The sequence below is a fragment of the Uloborus diversus genome, chromosome 3, assembly GCF_026930045.1.
Source record: "Uloborus diversus isolate 005 chromosome 3, Udiv.v.3.1, whole genome shotgun sequence".
NCBI classification, from domain to species: Eukaryota; Metazoa; Arthropoda; class Arachnida; order Araneae; family Uloboridae; genus Uloborus; species Uloborus diversus.
Window position 1 is genome coordinate 82,812,251 of NC_072733.1, and position 10,820 is coordinate 82,823,070.

Genomic DNA, 10,820 nt, shown 5'->3' on the forward strand with positions numbered 1-10,820 from the left:
TTGTTCTCAGAAAAGCTCAGATTCAATGCAATTAGGCTCTATAGTTAAGCTTTTGTAAAAAAAACAACCTTGAGTATGCAGAAGTTCATTAATTCAACACTCGTGTAGAAAATAACTGAAAATCATTATGATACATAACGGTCAAGAAAGGCACAGATATGTGGTTCACTCTTGCTTTGAAGCAAAACCTTTCGTTCATCTTAGAAAAGATCAAATTCAATGCTATTAAGCACTACATGCTTTTATAGAAAGACAACTTTGATTATGCAGAAGTTCATTTCCATTGATAAATTAGAGATTCACTGGAGAAAATAATTGAACACCTTTATAATACATCAATGGTCAAAAAATGCAAATATGCATTTGAGTAAATTCAGGGTGATGAAGATAGAGGTGAAAAAGTTAGTGTGAACATAAACATTGCTGCAGAAAAAAAAAGGCTCATTAAAGGAATTTTCTCAACTGCGCGCAGATTTCTGGTACAGTGAAACCTGTGTAAGTTGACCACTTGCGGTGCAGCACTTTAGTACACAACTTAGGCAGTCAACTTATAGAGGTTGATATAGAAGAGTGGGATTGTGCTTGATCCCTCGGGAGACTTGTTCACCCTCTCAAATCTCGAAACTGCAGTAACACAAAATTTTAATAATTGACATCATCAAGTATCAGATGATCCGTTTTGTTCATGTTTTTGAGGTTACTTGTCACTGTTAGTTTTCAGAGTTGGGATTTTTTTTTTTGGGGGGGGGGGGGGGGCGGGGAGGACTGCGGATCAAAGAGGTCGCAAGTGTTTTTAAAGAAGCTTGGCAACGCATTCATTGTTTTTATGGTACAGTAGGAGATTCGAAACAACGTTTAAAAGTGCATGCAATATACCAGACAGCCTAGTTATCACATCCAGAGACTACAGTTTTGTTTTTATTGGAACTCATCAGTCAAGAATATAGAATAACCAAGCTATACAGAGGCAGATGTTATCTCATTGAAGCCTAAAGCCAGGGCCGTCCCGATGGGGGGGGGGGGGGGCGAGCGGGGCGATCGCCCAGGGCGCCACGAAATGAGGGGGCGCCACAAGGCGACGGAACACGACGACATTCACACGAAAACGACATTTTCACGAGTGGCGCTTTGCGGCACCCCTCATCGTATAAAATGCCCCTATTGTATAAACTTAGGGGTGCCTTGCGGTGCCCCCTCATTTCGTGTATCATAGACACACAGTCATAGACACACAAAATAGGCAATCATTGCAATGATTCTCTATTTTTTCCTAGGGCACGAAATTATTCCTCTCTCTCTAAATCTCCAAAACATTCGTTTCCTTTGTATCATTGAAGCAGATACAATTTTTGGGAATATAACTGTTTAGAATCAAACAAAAGGTACTTCTCCTTTGTCTAGTTCTCACCAAATTTGCTTGAACTCTGCCCGCCCCTGCGTGTAGTGACGTAACCATAAAAAAGTTTTAAAAGAACACATTCAAAAAACAAAAAAAAAAAAAAAATATTTTTGGTCGGATAGGAAAAAAGGTCAAAAGTTGTTCGGTCAAAATTTTGAGCATTTAGGTTTAAAAACCTAATTTTAACCTTAAAAACGCGATTATAGGCCATGTTTATTGACGTTACGGTAAGGGCTCAGAGACTTTTTCCGATCGATTATTTTTTTAAATAGATTGAAATCGATTCCTTCTCCCACTGCAAGTTTTCGAAATTGAAGTTTCAAAAACGCAACTTTAAACAAACTTTGAAGATTTTATGGATAGGAGGATCTGGAGCATTTTGAAGGAAAATTGTTCAAAATTATGGTTCAAAAAATTTAATCAATGTTTTACATTCAGGGGCTGTTCAACTTAATTTTTTTCTAAGTGTCGTTTAAAAAATCCATTGCTGGTGATATTAAAGAAAGGCGGCATGGGGACCCTTGCACGAATATTTTCTCAAACTCAAGTCTTAAAATGTAATTTGTAAGGCCATGTTTTGTAATATTAGGGCCAGTGATTTTTCGAAATTAGAGCTCCAAAAACGCCATTCTGAGCGATTTTCGACGTTGTTGAGTATTTGTGAGCTTCTCCCTAAAACTTACAAGTATTGGATGCAAAAGAATAACAGCTTTGTTTGTAACATATATGAAAGCTGTATTAAGTTGGTACAAGTAAAACTAAAAAACTCTTGAAAAGAATCATTGGATGAGTCCAGATCGAAATTTAATTTTGATGTAATTTACTTCGATAAATACATTTTCTATTTATAATCAGCAAATTATTTATACGTGTTCTTAGTTTGATCAATATGAATAACCAACTCAGTTTTGATTGTTTGTTTTTTATCCAGTGGAATAACAATTTTACTACATAAATATTTGGATCTTCAACATTTCCCTTTTTTCAAAAAGTTTTTGGGGCATTAATGTTTCACAAATATACGAAACAGATTCATTGCTTTTGTTTCAATTTGTATTATGCATAGCCCTTTGATTGTTCTGTTCATTAATATGTAAAAAAAAATAAGTATCTATTATGCATTGATGTTATAACTAACTTGATTTTTCTGTGTGTATAGGGGTGCGCCAGGAAACTTTCGCCCCGGGCGCCGTCTGCTCTTCGGACGGCCCTGTCTAGAGCGCCAACCAACTGGTGGATAACGTAAATTTATCTCACCAGCGAGTATTCGCATCATGTTGCGGTTCGACTCGTGAATTAAAGGCAAAGTTTGGGTATTTAGCTAGCAGTAAGTTACCGCCACTAAGCCAGGGCTAAGGCAGAACTACGTGCAATATACCAGAAGGCCTAGTTATCACATCCAGAGATTGCAGTTTCTTTCTTATTAGAATTCAACAGTCTGGAATAGTGAATAACCAAGCTGGAGGCAGGTGTCATATGGTGAGATAAATTTACTTTTTTTTTACCAGTTTGTTGGTGCTCTCAGCTTCTTCTGAGATGACTTCCCCTCCAGCTCGGTTATTCACTATTCCAGACTGATGAGTTCTAATGAGAACAAAACTGCCGTCGCATGTTGTGATAACCGGACTGTCTGGTATATTGCATGTAGTTCTGGCCTGGGCCCTGGTTTAGGGGTGATAACTTACTGTTAAATGTTAAAAGGATAAGAATCGCCAATTTTAAACTACTTTAATTGTAATTTTGAATTATGTTTGAAAAGAATACTTGGTGATACTTGATCCGGGATCAAATGTCTTTTAATATGATTATACATATACACTCACTGGCCAATGAATTAGAAACCTTTGAAAAAAACTTATTGCCTTACTCGCACTGTGCAAGGGTCTGAAAGGTGTATCTTGACATGGAATCGGTGCCCTGGTGTTCCTCAAGAGTAAACAAATATTCATGTGATACCTAGATATACCAGACAGATCAAGTGCATCCTGCAATGTTGCATTTTTATCCTCATGGCAAAATATACTTCATGAACGATAATGCAACATGCAATGCATTGTATTCTCTGGATGTAAATGCACTCCAGAAGCTTGTAGACTCGATGCCCAAACGAATCAGAGTAGTAATCCGTGCAAAAGGTGGTCCAATCAAGTATTGATCTTGGGTTTCTAATTCATTGGCTAGTGAGTGTAAGCATATACTTTTTATTACACTTATTGTTCAACAGAAATGCCGTTGCCTTACAAAATTTAGCCTACAGCTAATGTAAATCCCCTGTTAAATGGCGAAAGCTTTGAAAAGACTGACTTGAGATAAGTGTTACCACATTATTTAAAGAAATGTGTACACCAACTATTAAATCTACTTTTTAGTTTATCGGATGTTTTCATTTTCAAAAAATCATTCTTGAAATTCGATAATTATTTTTTTTCCTTTTCATTCGAACCAGTAATTTCAGATGATTGTTGGTGTCAATTTTGAAGTATATTTATAATTTATGTCGTTAAAACTCCAATTTTTCTCGTCACTAATTGTTTTTACGTTATCGTTTAAACCTATTTTTATCATAATTATTTTTTAGTTTTCACTGCACACTTTTTCGAGACTGAAGAAAGAGCATAAGTTTTCTCGGGCTGTGCTAGTTTTTTTCTTGTTAGAGAGTTGATTTTGTTTTTTAAGGGAGGCGAGCACCCTAAATATTTTTTTATTCAATATTCATTGCACCTTTCTGAAACTTTATACGATTATTGAACATGACATAAGTAACACGTTTTGACTGCTCATTTGTTGGGAAAAAAATTTCGATAGGTTTTTTTTTCTTTTTTTTTTTTTAAATGCCATATTTTTAGCAAAAAACTACCATTTCCTTAACACTTCCAGTGCCTTCATTTTTTCATAATTTTAAAACTTTTTGTGTCTATCTCTTTGTGAGATACCAGAGAGTGATATGACCCTCCAATTTGAAAATAATTAACTAAAAACAGGTTTTATGGTTAAATGTTTGAAAATTTCCCCCGAAAAACGTGCTTTTTGCCCCCTAAGTTTAGTTGATCATTATTTCAAAACCACATATTGCATGTACATTAACTTTTTGAAGTTTATATCACAGTAATTTGTTCAATTATCACGTTTTCAAAGTTTCAAATCTTTAAAAAATAATACTTTTTTCTCTAGAACTGTTGGCGTGAATAAAAACTTGAAAACGTGTTTATGAGAAAATCAAGAAAGAAAAAGTAAATTTCAGTTATAAGCAGTGTATTTGACTTGAGTAAATTTCTTCTTGTTTTCTCAATAACTCGTTGATTTAAAAGACAATTGCGAATTTAGAAAGAAAAACAATAGGGCTCTCTAAATTTTTCAAAATCTTTTTTTTTTTTTCGAAAACTAGGGTGTTCGCCTACCTTAAATATTAGTTTTAATAGCTATTGTTTTTGTTTTGTTTCATTTTTTAATTTTTCATGATCAATTTTGCTTTTTAATGAGCAAATAATAACTATTTCGCAATAATAAATATTTGATGACTTGTGTTTAAAACATATTTATGAGACACTTTTTCCACCAGGATCAAGTCACCTGGTACAAAGAAAACTGATCCGTTTACCTACTTTTGATTTTTCTTTAAAATATTTCATTCTAATTGATTATGTTTCAAAAACGGGATAACATTTTCACGGGACAAAGACCGTTCTAAGTACGGGAATGTGGAGCAAAGTGAAATGGTTAAGATGACTGAGTTTTTTTAAAATAAACAAATCGGAAATTTGTTTTGAAAATTACAGTACATAAAGAAAGAACATTGTATTTTATGATAAAACATGCGTTGAAATAGTATTTTTCATTTTTCGCAGTAAATTTGAGTCTTCAAAAAAAGTTGGAAAAAATTCACTTTTTTTCCTTTCTATGGGGCAAAGTGAAAAATAAAATATTTTGCTAATGAAATATTTTTTACTTGATTATAAAACATATTTTTGATTAAAAGAATCAGTAAATAAAAGGTTGAATGAATAAATGAAAAGATAATGAAACAAAAACGAATAATTAAATTTTAATAAATCAATCAATATATGAAGAAAAATAAATGAGCGAGTAAAAGAATGAATGAATAAGAAAATAATGAATGACTAAATAAGTGAATTACTAAATAAATGAATGTAAATGAATTAATTAATAAATGAAAACATAAGTGATTTATATTAAATGATTGAGTGAGTAAATGAAACAAACTATTTCACTTTGCCCCGTATGTACTTGACTAATTGTAAAATTTTGTTAACATACAAATAAACTCAATTTTAACTAAATTTTTGCTGCATTGAATATTAGGAGATCTCAATTAATATTTAAAATGTTAAAAACAAGCACTTTATTATTTTATAGCAACAAAAATAGTTTTTGACTTACAACAAGCTATTACAATATGAGTATCATTTTTTTCAAGTTGCCTGTATTACCAAATGCCTTAATCTTCGGCGGTATTTTTTTTCCTGACTATAACAGACTACATATGGTACAACATAGTTAAAATAATGCCAGATAGGTAGAGCTAAAAGCAAAGTAAATGTTTCAAAAGTTCACTTTGCACCGCTATTTCACTGCCCCATGTTCCCCTACTATGTAACGTACTATCTTTTAACTCCTCTGAATCGAATAAAAGTTATAAACTCCAACAAAAAAGGGGATCAAGTGCACCCAGTTTATTTGTATCTGACAACGACAAAAGCGGTCAACTTTGACAGGTGGTTAACTTACAAGAGTGGTCAACTTGACTGGTTTTACTGTACAGTTTTTTTTTTTTTTTTTTTTTAATTTTAGGTTCTTACGTTACCTGAAGATATTTTATTGATTAGCTACAGTTTTTGTTTTAAGACACACGGGGAATATATTGACTCTATTCAGATATATTTTTAAAGCCTCTAAAGTCTACAAAAGTATTTTCCGGCATTAAAATTTGGAAATATGCCTCAAATATTTGTTCAAGCTTATTGTTGGTCTTTGTACTTTGAACAAAACCGTAACCTTGAAAATTAGAAGAAAAAAAGCAGTTAGATTTTGTCCTTTTAAGTATTATACTTGAATGGATTTTTTTCTTTAATACAATTTGGAGAACATTCTATATATGTCAAAAATCAAAATAGTGCACATCTCTTCTTTCACTGCTAACTCCCTTTTTACACTTAAAAAATTAGTTTTTTTATGGAATTGATTCCTATTCTGCGCTTTACCTAACTGACGTAAACGGCAGTATCTGCAGAAATGAGTTTTCGAGATAATTGAAGAAACACGTTTTGGATTTTATGCAAGCAATAAATGTTGGAATTAGACTCCTTTTCAATGAAAACCAAATAAGCAAGCTTTACAATAAAGCTACAATAGATAACAGAAATGCAAAAGAATGTGCAAAACTAAAAATTTGCAGTTACTGCTCTTTATCTGCCCACGGCACCATTATTATGTTGTCGTGGGCAGGTAAAGGGCATGATTTCTAGATCAGCATAGCATACAATCGATATTTAGAACAGGGATTCTCAACCTTTTTCGCACCATATTCCTTTTTTGCGTATCATTTAACAATGTGTAACCGACCGTTAAATCTACTTTCAGTTTATCGGATGTTTTCATTTTCAAAAATCAAAAGTTTGACTTCTTTTTCCCTTTTCATTCAAAAAAAATTCCCCCTCCCCTTCCCTGGAAAAACTTTATATTAAAATGCGTTATGTTAGTTAATGTTTAACTGTAAAACTGTTAAATTTAATTACTCCGCATAGGATATTTAAATTAAAAACAAGAAATTTTATACTAATGGACACGAAATACAAAATGTTTGTTAATAAGACATAAAAGTTAAAAGAGCATCAGGAAATAATTAATGGGAATGCTGGGCTTGTTTCGTTTTATGAAATTTATCATTGCTTGGCTCTAGCTTGGTTTAATACACAACCGTAAATAATTCTCAACTTTAGGCTTGGTTATTTTAATACTGAGTTCATTGCTTGTTTCAATTATTCAGGCTAGTTAAGCTCGAAAAGCATTAATCGTACAAGTTATCCTAAACCCCAGAATAATTTCACAGCAATGTCTCCTAGTAGTGCTTTGTGTTCTTTTTTCAATATCAGTCCAGAAGTTAATTAACTATGCATTACAACATTTTTGTTTCAATGCAAGATCACACAATATTATTCAAACTTTTGTCCCACATAAATACTAGCTTTATCAATATAATGTTGTATACTTTTCACTAGTTAACCGCCTACCCCCTTTACATGTTTTCGCTTTTATCAAGAAGTACACGTACTACTGATTGAGAACCACAGATGTAGAATTACTCTTCCACTATTAAACAAAAAGGAGACATTTTTATTTTATCAACCATATTTATCTCATTTTGACTCAGCAGTAGTCTCATTAAAACGGAGGAAAGGTTTTTTTGTTTTTGTTTTTTTTTTCTCATTTAATCATCCATCGAGTGTCAACGTACGGAGTTGCATGAGCGTTGCAGGGAACTTTTCCTCCGTCGAGTACCTAAATAGAAACTAGTTTCTACATAGAAATTAGATTTGGTGCTCTGTATAAATATTTTCTGCAGAAATTAATAGCAAATAATCTGTTCATAAAATTAATCAAAGGATAGAATTAACCAACGCAAAAGCTGTTAACTCTTTTAACTGACACAGTGGCTTCAATAATTGGCAATTGGCAGAAAATAAAATTAAAAAAAACGGCTTCTTCAAGCAAAGACACCATGCCTCAATGGGTTAAAACGACGTTCTGAAACATTTTTTGGTTATCAACAATTTGCTTTTTCATGTAAAAGTCGATTTTCCCCCTTCTCAACTGTTGAAATTGATTTGTCCAAGGACTGTCAAAAAAAAAAAAAAATAATAATAATAATAATAATAATTACTTATATATCGTACCTGATATAAGTCCAAATCACCAGTAGTTTGCCACTGAATTGTGTACAAATAAAAATAAATAACAGCTAATGGTCTTGAAGAATCTTAAATATTAAAAATCGTGGTTATATCATCCCTACTGATGGTGAACGATATAAAACTGAGCGTCGAACCAGGTATCAATAGATTTGTAATTTTTCAGGCTACTGTTTGGCTAGGTTGCATAATTTAACTTCGATTACCGGAGAGATTAATTAAAAACGTTATTCCCCCTCTGTTCTTCCTTCAGAATCTTACATTTTGCTTTTCCATTCGACTTTTTCTCTTCACAGCCATGACTTTTCAAGGTCATATCACATCACAGTTTCACCCGTTCAAAGTAATGTAATGCGGAAGCTGGCAGAATGGCTGTTTCTGTCAATCAATTTCGATGAACTATGAAACACGTAGCAAACTAAATAAATTACCATTTTAATAATGATACAACCGGAATTACATTCTTATCTCCAATATCATTCGATTTCGCTTGGTAATTTATTGTTAATGCAGTATTGTTGTAATCTAGATAACAAGCGTCAGCGATATTATTTTTAAGAAAAAAAAATGAAAGATAATACATTCACGTGTTTCGGGATTATAGGTAGCCCACTATTCTGTCCAGAAAAGCTATGATGTTTTGAAACACACTAATGAAGCTCCTGGAGATGATGAGGCTCCGCTGAGGAGATCCATCGTACACACGGAACACGTGTTTGTAATCTTTCTGCAGGTTGCGTTCTTTAACACACTAATGGTTGAAACACACTAATGAAGCTCCTGGAGATGATGAGGCTCCGCTGAGGAGATCCATCGTACACACGGAACACGTATTTGTAACCTTTCTGCAGGTTGCGTGCTTTAATAACATTGACTTTATATTTATTGTTTCTGTGCATGCAAAGGCAAAAGTTTTTACTTAAAAGTAGCGGCAGTAAAGCTATAGGGATTTTCTCCCCACTCAATGCGTAAAAAAAGCTCCTTGAGGTTTTTAAGAGGAGTGTAATTCATTTGGATGAGTGAAATGTACAAAAATTGTGAGGATCATAGTATTTAACCAATTCCATAAAATAACTTACTTCCTACGGATGAACTGGAAATTGGCAGGGAAAGGAGAAATGAGTGCCATTTTTTTAATTTAAAATGAAAAACATCGACATGTTTAAATTTTGAATTTGAAACTTTAAAAAAACATTTGAATGCAATATTTTTAAAAATTTTATTGATTTATCCCCCGTTTTCCACAAGGCAAATTTTTTATTCTAAACACTTAGCGTGAAAATACGCTTGACTAAATTTTTGAGGCATGTTTCCGATTTTCAATGCGTGAAATACTTTTATTGGTCTGTTAAAAATATCACTGTGTGATAGCAGTAAATATAAATATCAATGCTACACATCATTATAAATTTACAACACACAATACTACACATATTTTTTTTTTCTTTACAAATATTAAAAATTGTGATGTATCAAAAACATGAAAAACATTTACAAGGTGTTTGTATTTGATAGTTACTAAAATTAACTTGTGCTTTGAGGACATGTACGTCCTACAAATGGTCTTTAACCCCAGGGTGCCCCGACATTCTCCATTTACCAAATGGAACTCCAGACTTTGCCGAATGAAGATAATTTTGCCAAACGGAACTGAAAATTTCGTCGAATGATGGTATTTTTGCCGAATGGAACTCAAAATTTCGTCGAACGATGATAATTTTGCCGAATGGAACTCCAAATTTAGCCGAATGATGAAAATTTTGCCGAACTGTCAGACAAACTTTTCCGAATAAGGAATTGTTTGGGAAGTCACAGTGACCTACCATTGAAGCGTCTCAGCTTAACCTATGTTATGACTGTCAAGCTAGGGAGGGTGTCTCTCTCAATGCGTAAAAATACTCCATAACAGTTTTTAGAGGAATGAAATATACGAAACTAGTGAGAACCACACTATCCATCGATTCCACAAAATTAGAGAATATGTATTTAAAACAATGGTCCTGAACAATTAATAGCTAAGAGTTAAACATGCAAGAATGTAAAAATATTTTTCTTACCGTGGTTTTTCAGATGTCTTCCAATAATAACAATGTATATTTTGGTTTCTTTTATTGACAAAGTCGCCATTGTAAATGTCAACATTGGCAGAAAATAACGAAGAATGCTGTTCACCAGGAGGCATTATCTACCCTGCCTGAAAGAAACACCACCTTTCTGTGGCGAGCGGGTTAACTAAGCGACCAAACTGGAAAAGGTGAACCTTGGGAATGCCCCACGATCGTTCCGGCCAGCTGAGTCTTTATAAACGAGTTCGTCATTGAAGGTTAACTCTCCTCCACAGTTCCTTTTCATTGGTTTAAAGAGTTGAACTTAGGAATTTGAAAGCGCATTTCAAGCGACAATTGAAGACGAAGATCTGACCCCGGGGGTTTATGGCTTGACGTATTACGGAGTCAAAGGTTAGAGATAATTACTTTTAGTCCTACAGCGATGTA

At 33.4% G+C, this 10,820-nt stretch overlaps 1 protein-coding gene across 1 annotated transcript in view; it reads right to left on the reverse strand.

The window, feature by feature from the left end:
• The window catches only part of LOC129218827 (monoglyceride lipase-like), a 112,797-nt gene extending 102,202 nt beyond the window's left edge, over positions 1-10,595 (reverse strand). The window contains exon 1 of the mRNA XM_054853148.1: positions 10,383-10,595. Coding sequence (XP_054709123.1) covers positions 10,383-10,507 — 125 coding nt within the window. The 5' untranslated portion in view covers positions 10,508-10,595. The remainder of the gene's footprint in view (positions 1-10,382) is intronic.
• Between the last annotated feature and the right edge of the window lie 225 nt (positions 10,596-10,820).